Here is a 19,767-nt window from a genome sequence, read left to right on the forward strand (position 1 = left end):
TCAGATATACAGAACGTAACGTTACCTTGGTCCGCAGGAAGTTGTTGCACTCCTGCTCCACGTTGTAATTGACAATACGCGACACTTCCTCCTGCCAGATCTTCAAACCGTAAATACTGACGTAATCCTGGATGTACTCAAAGGAGCGGTGAAAGCCGTCCATGGTGGCCGCCATTTCCTTCAATTTAGGCAGCAGCTCGCTGGGCTGTAATAACAAGAGAAGGCAGTGACACAAAATAATCGCTAGTGACAAGAGTGCAACATTGCCCTGCTGATCCTTAAACCGTAAGGAATGAACCATGTGATCTGCAAGTAGAACAGGCTCGTCCGCTTAAAGCCAGGAACCCACAGTATGTTTTTTTTTTTTTTTTTTTTAAACAGGAACTGCTCTAGAAAGATTTGGGTGGGAAAAGGGGAGGGGATCAGCAGGTGTCTAATAGCGCCCGCACAAAGTATCGGTAATCAGGTCCCTGGGCAGTGAATTAGAGGCCCGATGCAGTACTGTAACCAATCGGCAACAGAAGCAGCTGATCAGACGCCAGGTAGGGAAGAAAAAGAGGAGCTAATATTTTGTAAATGATCGACTACAATGGGCTTTATTCACTAAACTTCTCATAAATGACTTATTTATCACCTATTTGATAAAAATAAACTTTCAGCACATTTACAAGCAAAATAATCACTCATAGCTAGTTGTTCTGATTAAATAATCCTTAAACTATTACTAGTGTAAGAAAATTATTTTTCTTACACTAATTATATTGTATTTTTGCTCTTTGGAAGCTTAAAAAAGTAACATTGATAAGGTGAAAACAGAGGAAAACAGGTGAGAAAGCTTTGTGGATCACGCAGAATAGCGGTTGTTTCATCGCTTGAGGGGGAAGTTAATGTTAGGCACTTGGAGGGAGTTAGTGTTAGGCATTAGGTGTATATGTGGGGGGAGGTGTAGTTTTAGGCACAAGGAGGGGGAGGATACAAGTAAGAATGGGTGCCTGGTAGGCACATAGTAAAATATCGGTAATGTAAATGAGCTCTCTGGAGGTCCTCGGACTGCTTATTGAGCCTATTGCCATTACCTGAGATACAGAAGAAAGAGCTTACTGGGCTTATCTAAAGCCTCATCTACACGGTACAATTCTCTGTCAGCTCAGATCTATTAGACGGATCTATTCGATAATTTCCAACCGGTCCAATCGTATTGCGTTATATTTTGCAATAGATTTTGAGTACTTATCGAAGCAAAATCTATTGCAAAATTTAAATTTGGACGTCTACACACAATGCAATTTGTTATTAGATCCATCTAATAGATCTGTCTGTTTGGTGGAAAATTGTACCGTGTAGACAAGGTTAAAAAAACAGCAGTCCTGGCTTATTAGGCCACAAGGCTTTGGTGCACCCAAGGCCGGATTTATACTTTTTATGCCCCTAGGCCAGTGATGGCTAAACTTGGCACTCCAGCTGTGGTGGAACTACAAGTCCCATGAGGCACTGCAATACTCTGACAGCTCTAAGCATAACTCGGGGAGGCAGAGGCATGGTGGGATTTGAAGTTTTGTCACACAGCTGCAGTGCCAAGGTTAGCCATCACTGAGCTAGGCCAAGTTTCCTGTTGCTTCCCTTTAATGTACAGCTGCGCCCCTCCCATTCCACGTGCAGCTCCCTCTTCCATGTATAAAAGCTCTTCTCTTTGAAGTACAGCACACTTGGGCATCAGCTACCTTACTTCATGTGTTGTGCACCATTTGCATCCTGCATTTTCCTTTTTCAGTCTTCTGTTCCCTATAAACTACATCTCTTCCATTTCCAGGTGCCCCATTGGGCAGCAGACGCCCAAGGCCCGGGCCTATAAGGCCTTTCCAGAAATCCAGCCCTGGCTTCACCAAGAAGACACACACCCTAAAGGAAGCAGTTAGCTTCCAATTCACCATAAATATACATCATCAGAGCCTAATAGACGTCCACATCTAAGCCACCATAACCAACAGAAAAGAAGATCATATAGATGAAGTAGGAAGCCTAATAACAAAGAGAGAGAGAAAGAGACAGAGGGGGGGGGGGAGAGAGACAGAGAGGGAGGGGGGGGGGGGGAGAGAGAGGGGGGGGGGGGAGAGAGAGAGGGAGGGGGAGGGGGGAGAGAGAGAGAGAGAGAGACAGACAGACACTGTCTGGCTGGCACAGAGGATACCTTGGCTTTGGAATTAAAGATGAGGCCTTTGTGTAACGCCAGTGCCACTCTCTTCACCAGCTCCTTCCTTATACCGTCTTCCAGCAGCTGCTTTGGATCCACCTAAAAACACAACCAGCAGTCAGAACGGACATTCGTGTTCAAGTTCCCTTATAAAAAAAGAAATAAACTTCAAAGATCAAGAGAGGAGGAGTCCAAAAAGTTGCTATACTTGCCAATCACCGGCTATTGACAAAGCGCTAGTGCAGTGCCCCCCTGTGGCAGCATGCTCACTGCAGCATTGCGATTGAAAAAGCACTGCATGTAGCATTTCAGGAACAGTCGTATTGCGATTCTCCTTCCGAAATTAGAATCACGAGCGCAATTGCTGAAAGATTGTGATCGATGAGCACTTGAGATTTTTATTTGATGATCTTTGGTGTGAAAACGCCCTTATACAACATTTTATAAAACAGAGACCAGCATTTTTACATTAGAGAGCAGGGTCTGACTATTAGCAGCAATAGTTTACTAGGAAACTTTATTTGCTTAAACCAGAAATGGCTTCTTGTGTTACCTTAATTATCCCAACCAGAGTTGTCTTCATCATTAGAATGCCCTCTGTAAATATGGATATTGCGTGGGTCAGCCTGGCCACCTATGGAGAGAACACAGGGCTGAAAACATTAAAGTGAATCTCCGGACTAAAAATCTACTCAGCAGAACTGAAAAGGCTTGGTGTTTCTTTAACAGTTTCACAGCATCAGAACTTTGTTTTTCTTACAAAAGCATCATATTTAGCTGTATTTTTAGCTAAGCTCCACCCATCAAAGAAAACTGCCCAGGCTTTTTTCCCCTGATATTGTGCAAAGCATGATGGGATTTCCTATGTTGTTCATGTTGCCTAGCAACTGGGAGGGGTGATCAGCACACATGACAGTTGGAACTGTGTCTCATGCTCCCTGTCACCTCCTTCCAACCAAAAAGATGGCTGCCATCATGAAATCAAACATTTGCCTGTTCTTTTAAAACAGGGAGGGTAAGAGATTATATTACCTATCTATTTTAATTAACATAACTAATGTAACTTAATTACAGTATGTTTGTTTAGGCTGGAGTTCCTCTTTAATGCTACTTTCACACTTGGGGCTTGATTCACTAAACCGTGAAAACCCATATCACGGCCGTGCTAGCGTTTTTGCGCGCAATCACGGATTAAATTCGCGATTGCAAGCGGAAACGCTAGAGCGGCCATGATAGGAGTTATCACGGTTTAGTAAATCAAGCTTCTGGTGTGGGGTGGTTGTCTTGTGGCAGGAGAAATGCAACAGACCACGCCCCCTGTCAAATTACCCTGCGTCAGAGTGCACCAACAAGGTAATATGCTTAGTATCAGCAGGTAAAAGGATAGCCGGCACATGCAGATATAGCAGCGTAAAGTAACGGGTACAGCGCTGCAGTTAGCGTGCTCAGGCTTAGAAAAACATCCTCAAACAACACATTATTGTCTATATGCACGCTTACAAGCAGCTGCAGTGCCGGTTCTTTTTGTCCTTTTGTATCTATTGCATTATTGGGTTGTTTAACCTGAGCACGCAGCATGCAGTGCTGCGCAGCAACTGACGATTTAAATGTATTGGAAGATGTTGAAGAGGACTTTAGCTCTGACAGTGATAATGTGGTGGAAGAAGCCATAGAAGCTGGGAGAGCTGATGCAGACAATCTGTTTGATAACCCAGCCACATCCACTGTGAGAAATAAAGCTGTGGGGGCTAGAGTGGTGGAGCTAAAGTTGAGGAGGCTCTGCGAGAGAGAAATTAAGATATTTTGGACGGTAACTAGATCCTCAAACAACACATTATTGTCTATATGCACGCTTACAAGCAGCTGCAGTGCCGGTTCTTTTTGTCCTTTTGTATCTATTGTAATATGCTTAGTGCCACCTCTTGCTCAGTGACGTATTTCCTGCTGGGCAGGAAGTGTGTCACTGGTTTACCGTCAATCTGTGCATGTGCGCCGCTACTGTGAACACTTATGCACACTTACCGCGTCGCCATAGACTTGTATTGCTACCTAATCCATGCGGTAGGCATGGATCATGTGGCAACGCACTGCAGAGTTTGTGGTGGCCTAGCTACTTCTTCTGCATTGTGTCACACAGTGGTCAGTGTAAATAATATCATTGAGATTAATGGCCATTGCAACGGGTGAGCGGATCGCAATGCAAATCGAAGCAGAAAGTGTAAAATGGGACTTGAAAGTAAAGTAGAAAACATAAAAAGTAGAAAAATTCTACTAATTATCCTCTCTCTATTAAAGTTCTTATTCAATTAAGTTCTGTAACTCACTACAACCAACATTACTCGCAGATATGATTTGATTGACCGTGGGTTAAGGTGTTTGTCTAAAAAGTGCACAAATGTCTTTGGAGAGACACTTAAACTTAATGCGGACCTGAACACAGAACTTCCTCTCTGCTCTAAACGACAAGCAAAGGCATAATAACCTTTAAAGAAAAACATTTCCTTGCTGCAGCTTGTAGAGCTCCTCTCAGGTTTCCTTTAAAGTGGAACTGAAGATTCAGCTTTAACAAAGAGTTTCACTTACCTGGGGCTTCTGCCAGCCCCCTGCAGCCGTCCTGTGCAGACGATGGTCCTTAACGATCCTCTGAGCTCCAACCGCGGTGCAGTTTGTTTACCGCCGTCTTGTAAGTCGACTGCAACTGCGCACACCTATCCTTCTTCAAGTCCCTGTCCGCAATAGGCCAGGGCTGCGCAGGCGAGGATGGCGTCGACTTACAAGACGGCGGTAAATAAACTGCACCGCGGCAAGAGAACAGAGGAACGATGAGAACCAGCACAGAAACAAGACAGCAAGGGGCTGGCAGAAGCCCCAGGTAAGTGAAACACTTTGTTTTAGCTGAATCCTCAGTTCCACTTTAAAGAAACACTGAAGCGATTTTTTTTTATATAATGATTTATATGTGTAGTACAGCTAAGAAATAAAACATTTGTAGCAGAGACATAAGTCTAATATTGTTTTCAGTACAGGAAGAGTTAAGAAACGCCAGTTATCTATGCAAAAAAGCCATTGAGCTCCATAACTTTCAAAGTTGAGTTCTGTCTCAGTGGCTGGATAGTGTAATGGGTAACCCTAACACTGCTTCTGCCTATAGAGCGTGCCCTAGTGGCTGAAGCTCTGGCGCTTTGAGTCCGCCAGGAGAAAAGCGCAATATAAATGTTATTTGTCTTGTCTTCTGAAGCTTATTATCTCAACTGTCAGTCCCTGTATTTTCTTTTTCTCTGCAGAGAACAGTTCAAAAGCTCACAAGCCTCCTCTGTAAAATCCTTTAGACTGCTGAGTAGTGTGTAAACTGCAAATATTAGAGAATGATGCAATGTCATCAAAAAAACTACATAACAAAATAAAAATATGAGAATATTTCCTTTGCTACTAATGTTCTAGTAATTATCCGTACTACACAACCAATTCATTATATTATAATTTTTTTCCGCTTCAGCGTCTCTTTAAGTTGTTAGTAAAATACCTATCTGCGTGGCATCGGTATGTTGGAGATTTATACAACTAGAATAACTGGCATGAATAGTCAGATTGTGGGCTCTCCTGAAGCTCACCTCGTATCTGGCTCCCAGCTGGGCGTAATCTCTCAGCTTGTCCTTGTCCAGGCGGGTTGGCACTTCCATGATATCGTGAGTCTGCAGCTTGATGATTTTAGCTAGAGATGTAAACATGCTCTCTGGGATGATCTGCAAAACCTGTCCGAAACATTTCAAGTCAACAACGTCTGTCAAGGCAAAAAGTAGATTTCCAACTTTACAAGAAGTGAGAGGGATATGGAGGCTGCCATATTAATTTCCTTTTAAACAATGCAGATTACCTGGCAGTCCTGCTGATCCTCTACCTCTAATACGTTTAGCCATAGACCCTGAACAAGCATGCAGATCAGCGCTTTCTGACTGGAGTACCTGCATGTTTGTTTCAGGTGTGCGATTCAGACACTACTGATGCATGAAAGATCAGCAGGATGCCAGGCAACTGGTATTGTTTAAAAGGAAATAAATATGGCATACTTCATATACAACTCACTGCAAATGTGAGAGAAACTGTAATGAAGGGTTATACTTAATACAATATCATCAGCCGATAATCCCTTTCCCATGAGAAATATTTAAATTTTCTTAGATAGATCGGGAGGGGCTCTGTATGGCTGATATGGTGGTGAAACCCCTCCCACGGTGTGATGTCATGACAGCTTTGTTGTCTGTGAACCTTATTGCATTGTAGGGAATAACAGCTGTTTCAAACTGCCCAGTAACCAGTGTCTCCCTCTGTGCATCTATCCATCTATCTTTCTAAAAACAACCTTTTAGCATTCTTAGGAGGCGTGGTTATAAATAGTGGCAGTTGGTGCTGTCTGTTTTTTCATGTCTACCAGTAGTAAAGATGATTACGTGAAGGATGATTGTGAATCAAACTATATGAACAAATTACTTGGCAAATATCAATCATTTCTTGATCTCTCTTTTATTATTTAACGTCTCACTTTGTAATGTACTTATTTATTTTTCCTCTTTTCGCTAACCTTCTTTAACGCGATCCTCTAGCAGATTCACTGAGTCTATCTAGTAAACTGGGCGGCACTCTATGGACATGGTAAAGATATGGGCAAGACACGACTGACACTCACCTTCCTGACGTAGGACACCAGCTCCCCGGAGTAATACTGGGAGACACTCAGGAGATCAGGGCTGTTCGCCTGGTTTATTCGCAGTAAGGGCAAGTCAAGGGCAGAAGCCAGCTGTAACAACATTAAAAAAAAGGGTCAGATCTTACAGATCGCTGCGATTAAACAATCTGTAACTAATAAAACAGCCCCTGGGGGGTACTTACCTCGGGAGGGGAAGCGTTTGGATCCTATTGAGGCTTCCGCAGCCTCTTCACCCATCCGGGATCCAGCTCTGGCAGCACCGAACACCGGTAAGGTAGATACTTATCTACCGCGATCCTGCGTGCAGTAGGCAGAAATAGCTGAGCCCGATCAGGTCCGCGTAAGCCGCCTGCGCAGTAGAATGGACCCGATCGAGCTCGGCTATTTCTACCTGAGCCTAATCAGAAAGCCGCTACTGCTGGATTGCATTGTGGAGCTACTACGCCTCCACTACAGCAGACAACCTTGTTGGATGTATTTTCAGGGGAGACAGCGCTGGATCCCTGAGGCTTTGGAGGATGGAGGAACCATCATTAGGATCCAGAGAGTCTTCCCCCTCCTGAGGTAAGTACTCCCCACGGGGACAATATTTTTGGTTACAGATCCCCTTTAAGTCATCCCCACGTTTTCTATTCTTTTCATTTAACCTCCAAAATGTAACTTCCTGGCTTCTCTGACTATAACATTACCATGCGTGTTGTCTATAGTAGATTTATTACAGTGTAATTTTACAACTACAACCTCTAAAGGTGCCCATACACTCATCAGATTGGCAGCAGATAGATAAGAAATGCATCTGATGATCTATCTGATGCGTTTTTAGAACATTTTTTACCAGGATAGAATTCCAATAGATTTCAGTTTGAAATCTATTGAAATTCGATCTGATGGCATTTTTTTGCCATCAGATTTCCATTAAGGCCAATGCAAACTGATAAGCAATCTCATCAGATCGACCTAAATTTTCCACCCTGCAAGTTCGATGGAAATCCATCGAAATCGATCGAAATCGGCCGTCGATCGGTCGATTGGCCAACCGATTTGCAATCGATTGATTGATCGATCGGTCTGCCAGAAAATCGGCTGAGTGTATGGGCTGCTTAAGATATAAACCTGCAACACATCAGATATCTCACCTTCAGGAAAGTGGCTCTCAGTTTGGTCACCATGGAGGGACTGGCTCTAATACTCTCTTGCATAATTGATGTGAAACTAAAATAAATAAATAAAAATTAAACTTGGAGGTTCTGAGAAAGTGTATTTAATTCCCCCAACTGCTTCTGCCCTCAAAATCTGGCTAAACACTGTTCACCTGTCTATCAGCTGCCAGGCATAGGACAGGTCCCCCACAATCTGCATGGTGATCAGGAACTCCTCCTTGATGTTGATGGTGCGAATCATCTGATGCAGGAATCTCCGGGTGTCTGCCAGGAACTGGCAAACCTGCAGGTTACTCTCTAGCTGGTGGAACTCCTGGACCTGTCCAGCGGCAACAAGGAAGCCCACAATACCAATTACTATTAAGTGCAACAGTAGTTTTACACCGCATCTTTTTAACAGTCTTTTGTTATGTTAAAGGGAACCTGAAGTGAGTAAAATTATTTAAAATAAACAAATGACGTAGCTGCAAATGAAAATTACATACTAACCTCACCATAAGTTCCTCTCAGAGGCTCACCATTTTCTTCTTACAGCGATCCCTTCCACTCCTGACAATATTTTGTCAGAACTGAAATATACCAGTTGCTGTCAGTTATATATCAGCAGCTGTCAGTTACAACTGAATGTGCAAGGTAATGTCCATGTTTCCCTATGGCTCAAGTGGGTGATATGACAGTTTAACAGTGTGCTGACCAGGAAGCTGTTATGGGGTAATGGCCATTTTCAATATGGAGGATGGAGAATTCCATTGATCACAGTGGACAAATGGGACGCAGGAGAGGAGAAAGAGATTGGTGAGGGGACTACACGGGAGGTAAGTATGACCTGTGTATGTTTATTTTGACTTTTAATTATCAGTTCAGGTTCTCTTTAAGTGTAGCTCTGTTCCCTACAAAGGAACAGATTGGAGGGAGTAGGCCCATTCAGACACTACCATGGTGTGTGGGAGCACTTTCATGCAACTTCCAAAATCCTCTACAGGTGTCCATTAACGGTACAATTTTTCCACCAAATGCGATCTGTCGATGCGATTTTTATGATCGAAAATAATGAGAAGGTAATTATTGACTGTTTACATTTACTGAACGATTCTCCAAATTAGATCATAAAATACAACTTTTGGATCGATTTTATCCTATTTAGCAATCGACCAAAGGATTGTTCATTATTGATTGCCTTCATAAACGGCAAATGTTCTATACAATTCGATCATTAAAATGGCATTGAAATATCAATTGTACCGTTGATAGGCACCTTAACACTTGGAAGAATATAACAACCCCACAAGTCAGATCAACTAATCTACTCAAAAGCTGCTACATAAAAGGTGGCCATACATTATTCCATCTGCCACCAGGTCGACCTCTATGCTGGGAACACACAATGCAATTTCCAGTCCAATCAAAGGGAATCGGACGATTATTTCCGACATGTTTCTGATCAATAAAGGGATCAATGTTGGGATGTGATCATGGTAAAATCGTTCCCTTTATCGATCGGGTTTGGAAGTGATACAACCTCCCTTCAGATTACCAGTCGATCATATGGAAAATTGCATTGTGTGTCCCCAGCATTAGATAGATCCCGCTCCGATGGAATCTGATCACAGAGGGATCTCCTGCTCACACACTGCACGCCAATTTCCAATACATTCCAGAATTAAATCTATTGAAAATTGTCCTGCCTCCAGCATTAATGTTCCCCCCCCACCTCCAGTCTTGAAGGCCAACCTGTCCATGGGTGCAAATCCTGTCCTCCTCCGGTGTCTAGGTTCAATGCAAGCACCTGTACCATGTGACACCGGCTTGCTGTAATGCTGGAAACCGGAAGAGGGCATGATTGCGTCAGCGTGACAACACTGCAAATGGGTACATGGGGGGTGGGGCACACATACACTTGGGAGGACACCTGGCAGGGGTCTGCCGCGCTTATTGGTTGTCTGGATATTGAACTCCGTTATCAACGGGTGCCTGATGGACCCTTGTGACTGATGTTTTCTAGCATTCCTGATTGATTCTTTCGAATGATTTTAAATGAAAAACGATCAACAGTTTGACTGGGCGGCAATCATGTGGCACCAATTCTCCTCCAATTTAATAAAATTTTGGGATCGGAAAGGTCGATCAGCCCACACAATCTAATATCAATGTATGGGCACCCTTAGTGTTGCCTTCTTACAGATTAGAGTACTTTTAAAATACCTCTGTCACTTGGTTAAGGTACAGGAAGAAAGGCGGAGCTGTGATAGATAATACTTTCTCTGCAATCAATGCACAGATTTAAAGTGGTCTGAAACTCCGACATAACATTCAATAAAAATGTATTTTCCTACTTTTTATTACTCATACAGTTATATTTGCTTTTGTGCACAAGTAATATTGTCTGTTTACTAATTACAAGTTTGCAAAGTGTAGTTTGTCTTGCCCTGAAACCTGCCATTGCATTTTATTCAAACTGCTTTTTATCATATATTAACCTCCTTGGCGGTACATTGTTTTTGCCAAGGAGGCTGCATTGCAATTTTTTTTTTGTCATTTTTCTTTTTTTGTTTCATGTAGCTACCTGAGTGGTAGCTACATTACACACCACTAGAAGGCGCATATGTCCCTCTAGTCTGATCGCCGCCGGCAACAACAGCAAACAGGAGATTGCGTATAGTACGCAATCTCCTTTTTGGCTTCTCCTGTCGCCATGGCTACGATCGGAATGACGTCATGGACGTCAGCCGACGTCCTGACGTCAGGAGCATCCGATCCAGCCTTTTGCGCTGCCCGGGAGTGATTGGTCCGGGCTGCGCAGGGCTCTGGCGGGGGCCCTCTTCCGCCGCTGCGTGCGGCTCATCGCCGATCAGGCTGTACGCGCAGCTAGCAAAGTGCTAACTGCGCGTACGGCAGTTTACAGATTGAAAATCACCCCACCAGGGGCTGAGATATCCTCCACGGCGGCTTACCCCGTGTCCAGCACGGGGTTACTGCTAAGGAGGTTAACATCTTCTAATTAGCTGTTCTGAGCTGTTTGTGTGTTTGAAGCACAGAGAGCATCACAGAGCGCTCCTTTTCACTTGTTACACCTTGTTTACACACATGTATCAACATTGGAATGCAAACAAAGATACTGTTATCTCCAGTTTGGATGCAGATTTGAAGCTGAATAGCAGGACAAAGTGCGTTGTTTTACCATTTCAGTGATGTTCTGCTTAAAAAAATTCTGCGATAGTAGCTTACAAGCTGTGAGGAATCTTTTAGGGCCCTTTCACACCAGAGGGATTTTTCGTCGTTTTAACGCCACGGCCGAAGTTGGCGTTTTGCTAGGTAAAAGAAAGTCCATAGACATTCATTTTACCTTTCACATCTAACTCGGCGTTTTGGAGCATTGCGTTTCAACGCTCCCAGGAGCTTTTTCAAGGCTTTTTACAGCCGAAGTTGGCTGTTGGCGTTTCAATGATAGTCAATGGAAAACGCCAACTTCAGCGTTTTCAAAGCGTTTTCAAAGCGTTTTACAGCTGACTTGTTCACTTATTTTTATAGAAGAAAAAAAAAAGGACGTTTTCATATGAGCTGTAAAACTCTTTCAAAACGCTTTGAAAACGCTTTGAAAACGCTATGTATTGGCGTTAAGCAAAAGGCTGACTTTCAGCCTTTTCTACCGCAGCCTCTAGTGTGAAAGAGCCCTTAGAGCAAAGTAGAAATGCTGACTTTCAGACCACTAGAGCTTGACAACAATCCAATTCTGAGCCTCTGCAAACTTAGTACAATTTCTTCCTGAAGTGAGTGGTGGTGACAACAATGGTAGTCTCCATACATCTTATAGTACAGGTTACTTTACTGAAGGGAGAATTATGAAAAGATGGAGTCAGACCTCTTCCAGAGCCTGTATGAGCTGCACAGTCTTCCTGCCGGCCGCCGTGGAATCATCATAATTCAGAGACTGGATCTGCTTGGAGATCTCCCGGAACCAGGCCTGCAGGTTCTCTGCAGAAGAACACAATGTAAGTGTGAGGGGATAAGACATCTTTATTTACCATAAATGTATCCAGTATTTGTATCGCTTCAGTACACCTCACAGTGCTTTACTGAGTCTACTGAACAAGTCACATGCTGACTGTCCCCGATCATGGCTCACCCTCTAACATACCCAGCATATTCCAGCCTTAAAGGGGAACTGAAGAGAGAGGTATATGGAGGCTGTCATGTTTATTTCCTTTTAAACAATACCAGTTGCCTGGCAGCCCTGCTGATCATCTGCCTCCAATAATATTAACCATAGCCCCTGAACAAGCATGCAGCAGATCAGGTGTTTCAGTGGTTCAGACTTATAAGTCTGATCTGACAAGACTAGCTGCATGCTCGTTTCTGGTTTTAATCAGATACTACTGCAGAGAAATAGACCAGCAGGGCTGCCAGGCAACTGGTATTGATTAAAAGGAAATAAACATGACCGCCTCCATATACCTCTCTCTTCAGTTCCCCTTTAAAGGGGACCCAAGGTGAGAGGGATATCGAGGCTGCCATATGCATTTCCTTATAAATAATACCAGTACCCTGGCAGTTCTTTTGGTCTTCGGGCATCTTTAGTGTCTGAATCACAACCCTGAAACAAGCATGTATCAAATCCAATCATAGCACCTGATCTGCATGCTTGTTCAGGGTCTATGGCTGAAAGTATTAGAAGCAGAGGATCAGCAGGACAGCCAGGCAACTTGCATTATTTAAAAGAAACGAAACATGTCAGCCTCCATATGTCTCTCACCTTGGGTTCACTTTAATTTTTGGGGACCCCAGATAACAATTACCACCATGTTTTGGGGTTGTAGGGGGAAACTGAAACATGGAAAACATACAAACTCCATGCAGAAGGCGTAGACAATATTTACCTACCGCGATCCTGCACTGGCGCACTAGCGGCTCTTCGTTTGGGTTAAGGTGGAAATAGCCGAACCCGATCAAACGACTTGCGCCTGCGCAGTAGAGCGGATCGATTGGGTTCGGCTATTTCCGGTTTAATCCGAATTAAGAGCCGCTAGTGCGCTAGCGCAGGATGGCGGTAGGTAAATATGTCGCTGCTGTTCGGGTCGCCACGCTGGATTGCCGGGACACCGGAGGACAGGAGAAGCCTAGTTAGGATCCAGTGGCTTCCCTCTCCTGAGGTAAGTATCCCCAGAGGGGTTTTATTTTCATTACAGGTTTTCTTAAAAGTTTTGAAAGCTTACAAAGAAATCTTGCAGAGTTACTCATTAAGGCTGATTAATCGCAATTGACTGGCTCTGCCTTCAAGAAAGTGGAATTGCAGTTAAAATGTCATAACAGCTCCATTTCTCAGACCATTTAGGCTAATTTCCCACCAGGACGTTGCGTTAGAGGGGGCGTTAATCAGGGACGGATCTAGACCAAGTTGCGCCTGGGGCAAGGTCAGGTTTTGGCACCTAAACTGCCATTCCCCATCCAGTTTTGGAGCCTATGGCTAATTTCACACCAGGACGTTGCGTTAGAGGGGGTCGCATAACGTCCCCCTAACTCAACGCCTGGTGGTGCTGGATCTGGACGTCAGAGTGAGCCGCGTTGTGCAGCTCACTCTGGCGTCAGTGATGCCGTGATGCGCACTCTTGTGCGCATGCGGCATCACGTGGCCCCGCCGGCCAATTGCCGCACAGAGCGACTGCTCCAGGAAGTAAACACTGCACGTCATAACGTGCAGTGCATATTAATTAGCCATGTGCCTGGCCGCTCTCCGCTCCTCCCCAACGTTACTGAGCATGTGCAAGCAGTCTAACGCGGCTCAGCCACGTCCAAAGTACTGCATGCAGTACGTTGTCTTGTGACGCAGCGTTACAATGTAACGCAACGTCCGCACTGTGAACAGCCCCATTGATTTTTCATTACTGTGCGGTGGGCTGCGTTACAGGCTGCTCTAACGTGCGCCTGTAACGTCCCACTGTGAAACCAGCCTAAAGGTATCACCGTGACAACTGTTGTTGTTATGCCCACTGACTCACCATTCTTCTCCACTCTGGTGAGCGGCTTCACCCCAGAGAACACGTCAGCCAGTTCCGTCATCCGCTCAGAGCCCTCCTTCTTGTAGCTCTCCCACTTCGCTTGCTTCTCAGACAGCATCTGCTTGAACATCTGTAGAGAAGCAGCATTTCAACAACTTTCTGGTGTCCCCATAGTGTCCGAAGTTTTATGAAGTCCTTTATTCTAGATCTCAGCTTTCTAGTGCCTCAATAGTGTGTACCAGCTTTATACTATCCTTTATTGCATATCACATCTCTCTAGTGCCGCCCATAGTGTCCATGCCTTTCAATGCCACTTTATAGTATAGCTAGCTCTGTAGTGTCCCACATACGGTATCCCAGCTCTCCAGTGTCCACTGTTGGGTACTCTATTTTTCAAATCCCCCTATGATGTGCCCAGGCAAATGTATGTGTTTTTTCTTGTTACTGACCCTTGTGGTCAGGGTTTAATCCAGAGCACTCTCTCCTTATCCCGTCTGACCATTGTCAGTATGCACACAGTTTATGGATATAGTTTGGTAGCTACCTTGGGGGGGATTAGTTTGATACACTGTCTCAGGCGAGGATATTAGGATAGGCGCTCCTAATCTCTAGATAGGTCTGATGTATCCCATGCGGCAGTGAAACGAGGACTGCTTCAATGAGCAGAGAAGATGGAAAGGTTACCTCCTTCAGGATGAATTCAAACTGGGCCGTGTCCAGAAGAAGCTGGAATAAGACTTTGGAGTTGTACTTTGACTCGGCCAGAACCTGGTCCTTCACCTGCCGGAGACGCTTGTTGTTGGGGTCATAGGCTGAAACAGAAAAACACTTCTATAAAATAACAATAACATGTATGTAGGAGTGAGAATCTGCAGCTCTGGCCAAGAAAGGAACGTTATACTGTGCACTAGTAAAGCTCGGTTCCCACTTGTGCCGGACTACGTGTCGCCAGCAGGAGGGGACAGTGTAGTGTCCGCTGCAATGGTCCAGCTGGGCAGATGCATTACCCCCCATAGGCTATATGCGGAACACATCTGCTCTTTCGGGATTATAGTAGATTGCACAGAAGTGTGGTCCGCTTGTCGTAACAGATCCCACAGATCCACTGCAGGCTGACAAGTGTGAGCGGCCCCTATATATAAAATAGGAGCTGGTCATTGGCAGTTTGGCAATGAGTGGAGAATGGACAAAAAAAGTCTGTTCTCAGCTTAAGTATTATTATTTAATATTTATATAGTGCTGACATATACCGCAGCACTGTACAGAGTATTGTCTTGTCACTTGACTGTCCCTTAGAGGGGCTCACAATCTAATCCCTAATGTATGTATCGTGTAGTGCATGTCTAGGGTCAATTTAGGGGGAAGTGACTTAACTTATCTGTATGTTTTTGGGATGTGAGAGGAAAACGGAATGCCCGGAGGAAACCCACACAGACACGGAGAGAACATACAAACTCCCTGCAGATAGTGCCCTAGCTAGGTTTCGAACTACAGCTTATACAAAGCTATTTAACCTTTTGAGGACCGCTGAGCCTAAATCCTACGCTGCACTTGTGGCTGTCTAAGCCTGATGCCGCGTAGGATTGGCCACCTGCCAATTTCGCTCCTGACATGCTTGTGCGCACCCGGGGGGGAGATTAAGCTGTCACGTGACAGCTGACATCTCCCCTCAGTGATCAGAAGCCATCACGATTGGCTCCTGATCACTATGATCGCCGGTGGATCGCAGTGATCACTATTAGAGCAGCGGCGGTAGGAGGGGAAGAAGAGGATCCACTCACCTTCCTGACATTCCTCCAGCGATTGTCGCTCCCCTCCTCTCTGGCCGGCATCCCTGCTCTCTCTGGCTTAAGTGTCGGGTCCTAGCTTGATGACGTCATCAAGCCGCGACCCGGGACTTAACAACAGTGCGAGGATGCCGGCCAGAGCAAAGGGGGATAGAGATGCTCATCGCTGGAGCCTGAGAGGTGAGTAAAGGCGAGTAAAGGCTGCTGGCCACATAGGGGACACCAATGCCCAGCTAGCCCTACTAAGGATCCGGCTGCCTGACCCCCCCAAATACGCCCCCCCCCCCTGTATGTAAATTGGTCTGATCCTTAAGGGGGTTAGGCAGCCAGTCCCCAAAGGGTTAAGGTATGTAGAGAACAAGGCAGAGAGTGGCAACATTTTTTAGTTCAGAATTATTTTTAAAGTAGTGCAGATACTTTACCACAGGTATATTAAAAATATTACAGCTTTAAAGTGGTATGGAACTCAGCATCTCTTCTCTGCACTAAAAAGTACATATCAGAATAAAACCTACTAGGAGAAAAAAAAAAAAAAAAAAAAAAAAAAAAAAATCGGGAGAAGAACAGAATTCAAACAGTAAAGGCCCATACACACGGCATACATTTGTCTGTAGTTGTGAGGCAGTGACAAACAGACAACAGCATATTTATGGCAGCGACAATTCGAGTTCGCGACACACGTGACAACAGAAAGAGTGAAGACATGACGGAAGCTGTCTGCCACAGACTACGTATAGTAGTAGTATTATGGTAGGGACTCTGCTGTCTGTAGAAGACTTTCGTGCATGTGACAGGACACCAACAGACTAAGCGACGGTTTGGGAGACAAAAGTCACAAGAGATTCACAAGCTGAATCGCTCAAACATGGCTGTTCCTGCAGACATTCTGCTGAAAGTCTTCATCTTTTGCAACGTACACACGAACAAACCGTCGCACAAACCGTGTCTGTACAGGCATTTGTATGCTGTGTGTATGGGCTGCAGATTCACAGCGTTCCCCTGCTTGCTAGCTGCATAGGGAAGCGCTGCATATCTGTAGCATGGCTTGCCATCCAGATTGCACTTTGGTGCGAGTCTGGACGGCATGCTGCAGCACGTAGCTTAATGACACAACTTAGCAACATGGGCTGCGGCTACACAGTAGAATGGGAGCAGCGGCTGAATCGGTAGGGAGCCCTAATGCCTGCTACACACCATGCAATTTCCCAGCAGATTTCAGGTTGAATCGATAATTTCTGATTCCCTATCATTTTTTTTAATCGATTTTCCGATCACTTCTGCACAAAAGCTCTCAGAAATCAGATTGGAAATGATTGATTCGACCAAAAACTGACGGGAAATTCCATGGTATATACAAGACATAAAACACCTCACTTTCTTCTTCAGTGTGAATCTTAGCAAACTATGCCTAAGAAGTGATTACATTGTCTTTCTTTAGTTTACTCATCAGCCACTATTAGTAAAAATTCCTGGCCATGTTTTTCCTCAGTTTTACGGAAGCTGAAAAATGAGAGAAATAGCCACTAGATACATTATAATATATAAATAAAGCAGCTATGCAACAAAATGCAACAGCAGCTTTCACAGCAGATAAATTGTAATTTGTAAACAGACAAAATTACTTGCGCACAAAAGCAAATATGATAACTGTATGGGTAATCAAAAAAATAGTAAAGCATGTTTTTTATTGAATTTTATCCCACTTTAACTATGAACAAAAGTAAGATTCTAACTTTTCCTTCTAAAGAAGTCACAGGTTTGCTTTATTAAGGCCCCCAGTTTACTGTACTGGGCCACTGATGTCTCCAATACGGCTAACTTAATGCCAAACTAATCCTAAATCACAAGATGCCATGCACAAGTTTTCATACCATAAACTGCACTAGCTGTGTTCTCTGTGACTAAACAATTAAAGGGATATGAACAATGATTTGAAATGAATACCTGACTCTGCAGTGTGAAGCATAAGCCACCGGATGGCGACGTTACAGTCCCTGAGGCAGTTCAGCAGTTTGGGGATGTTGTCCAGCACAAACTCCTCTCTCAGGAAGCCCTCCTTCAGGAACTGCTGGACCTGCGGGTGGAGGCGCTCCAGGATCGCGGCGTACCGAGAGGCCTGACACAAACAATACTAATATGTTCACAGATTCTCTAGTGTATCAAGTGCACCTGTCATATCACAGCTCAACAAAAATACATCTACAAGGGTTGGGGAATAACGGTCTAGTATTTACAGTGAGGCTGGTTTCATACTTGCGCAGTGTGATGATTCCATGGCATGACAGCCTGCCACGGGATCACCGCCGAATCTGCAGTTCATGCGACCCTGCGGTAGAGTGCAGACACATCTGTTTTAAGAAGGCTAGGACCGCCTAACGCTGATTGGCGTCAAGTGCTGGGGGCGGAGATTAGCAAGGAACACACGCACACGCAATCATTCCCTGCCGAGACACAGAGTGGAGCTCCATGATCAGCCTGCCAGCCCGCAATCACGGCTGGCAGGCTGTGAGAAAAAAAAACACGTTTATTTACATGTACAGTGCTGTGATCTACTGCAGCGCTGTACAGGGGATAGCTCTATCTGTGAGATGTCCCCAGGAGAGGCTCACAATCTCATCCCTGCCTATGAGAGGTGTTTCTACTGGTGGATCTTGGGGGAAGGAAGGGAAGGGGTAGGAAGGCCAAATAAAAAAAATATAGACATTTGTATTTTAACTTGAAGAACTCTAAAATTGATAAAAAAAAAGACATTGCAGCAGCAATCAGATCCCACCAACAGAAATCTCTGCTGGTGGGGGGAAAAAGGGGCTAAAATTCAATTGGCTAAGTTATATGGCCACTAGAGATGTGGCGAACATCTCTGGGGCTTTTACTACTTCCAGGGAGCACTGACCGGGAGTAGTACGCCTGCGCTGCCGGCGGAGCGCGTCCTAGATCGCGCTCCTGTTGCCGGGCACTCTCTGCGCATGAGCGTGACGTCGTTCATGACGTCACGCACACGCGCAGAAAGTGCCCGGCAACAGGAGCGCGATCTAGGACGTGCTCCGCCGGGCAGCGCAGACGTACTAATCCGGGTCAGTGCGACCCGGAAGTAGTAAAAGCCCCAGGGATTTGGAGATGTTCTCGAACTGTTCGCCACATCTCTAATGGCCACACAATAAGCTGTTAAAGCTGCAGAGCACTGAATTGTAAAAAATTGCCCGGTCCCTAGGGGGGTGTAAGACTATGGTCCTTAAAGAATAACCGTCAGGCTGCAGAAGCTAATTTAAACCTCTATTCTCCTGTGTTAAACAGTTTAGACGGAAGCCAAAAAGGCAATAGTGAAGATAAAAATCTCTCTTTCATTTGATGTGTGCTTATCAGCAAAGCTGTTAGACCCAAGCTCTTAAGAGGACGCAAGCCGCATACCATACTGCAAAGCATTCTGGGGCCCTCCCCTCGGCTGCTAAGGAGAAGTTACAGGATCAAGTTTCAGCAGCTTGTAACTCAGTCCAGCGCACAGCACTGACAAATCTCCGGGCAGAGTACACTGCAGGAGTCCGCTATTGTTCCTAGCCACATGGCTAATTAATATTCACTGCACACTAGTGTTATTCAGTACGAGCTTTTCTGTGATCAGGAAGCAGGCGGGACATGAGGACACATTTGGCTTCATAGGAGACAGACAAACATGGAACCTGCCATGAGCTGTCAGGAGCATCAATCTCTGCATATACTATATACAAATTCTGTGAAGTACAAACGTGGACAGTGAAATGCATATGTAATGTAAGTACAGCCAATCTTTAGCTACTGATATATGTGTTTATTTTCTCTGAGACCTTATACCTAACAGCTCCTCTTTAAGTTAAGGAAGAACTTTAACCCAGGATTGAACTTCATCCCAATCAATAGCCGATACTAGCCCTGAAAGATAAATCGAATTTAAACC

General features: G+C 44.7%; 1 protein-coding gene across 1 annotated transcript in view; it reads right to left on the reverse strand.

Annotated features, from left to right (window-relative positions):
* Positions 1 to 19,767, reverse strand: part of WASHC5 (WASH complex subunit 5) — a 69,248-nt gene that overhangs the window by 25,898 nt on the left and 23,583 nt on the right. Inside the window, exons 9-19 of the mRNA XM_068238020.1 lie at positions 17,781 to 17,952; positions 14,734 to 14,861; positions 14,050 to 14,179; positions 11,916 to 12,028; positions 8,209 to 8,375; positions 8,033 to 8,108; positions 6,876 to 6,986; positions 5,803 to 5,943; positions 2,745 to 2,825; positions 2,189 to 2,290; positions 26 to 205 (exon numbers count right to left, since the gene is read on the reverse strand). Coding sequence (XP_068094121.1) covers positions 26 to 205; positions 2,189 to 2,290; positions 2,745 to 2,825; positions 5,803 to 5,943; positions 6,876 to 6,986; positions 8,033 to 8,108; positions 8,209 to 8,375; positions 11,916 to 12,028; positions 14,050 to 14,179; positions 14,734 to 14,861; positions 17,781 to 17,952 — 1,401 coding nt within the window. The remainder of the gene's footprint in view (positions 1 to 25; positions 206 to 2,188; positions 2,291 to 2,744; positions 2,826 to 5,802; positions 5,944 to 6,875; positions 6,987 to 8,032; positions 8,109 to 8,208; positions 8,376 to 11,915; positions 12,029 to 14,049; positions 14,180 to 14,733; positions 14,862 to 17,780; positions 17,953 to 19,767) is intronic.

This window comes from Hyperolius riggenbachi, chromosome 5, assembly GCF_040937935.1.
Source record: "Hyperolius riggenbachi isolate aHypRig1 chromosome 5, aHypRig1.pri, whole genome shotgun sequence".
Taxonomy (NCBI): domain Eukaryota; kingdom Metazoa; phylum Chordata; class Amphibia; order Anura; family Hyperoliidae; genus Hyperolius; species Hyperolius riggenbachi.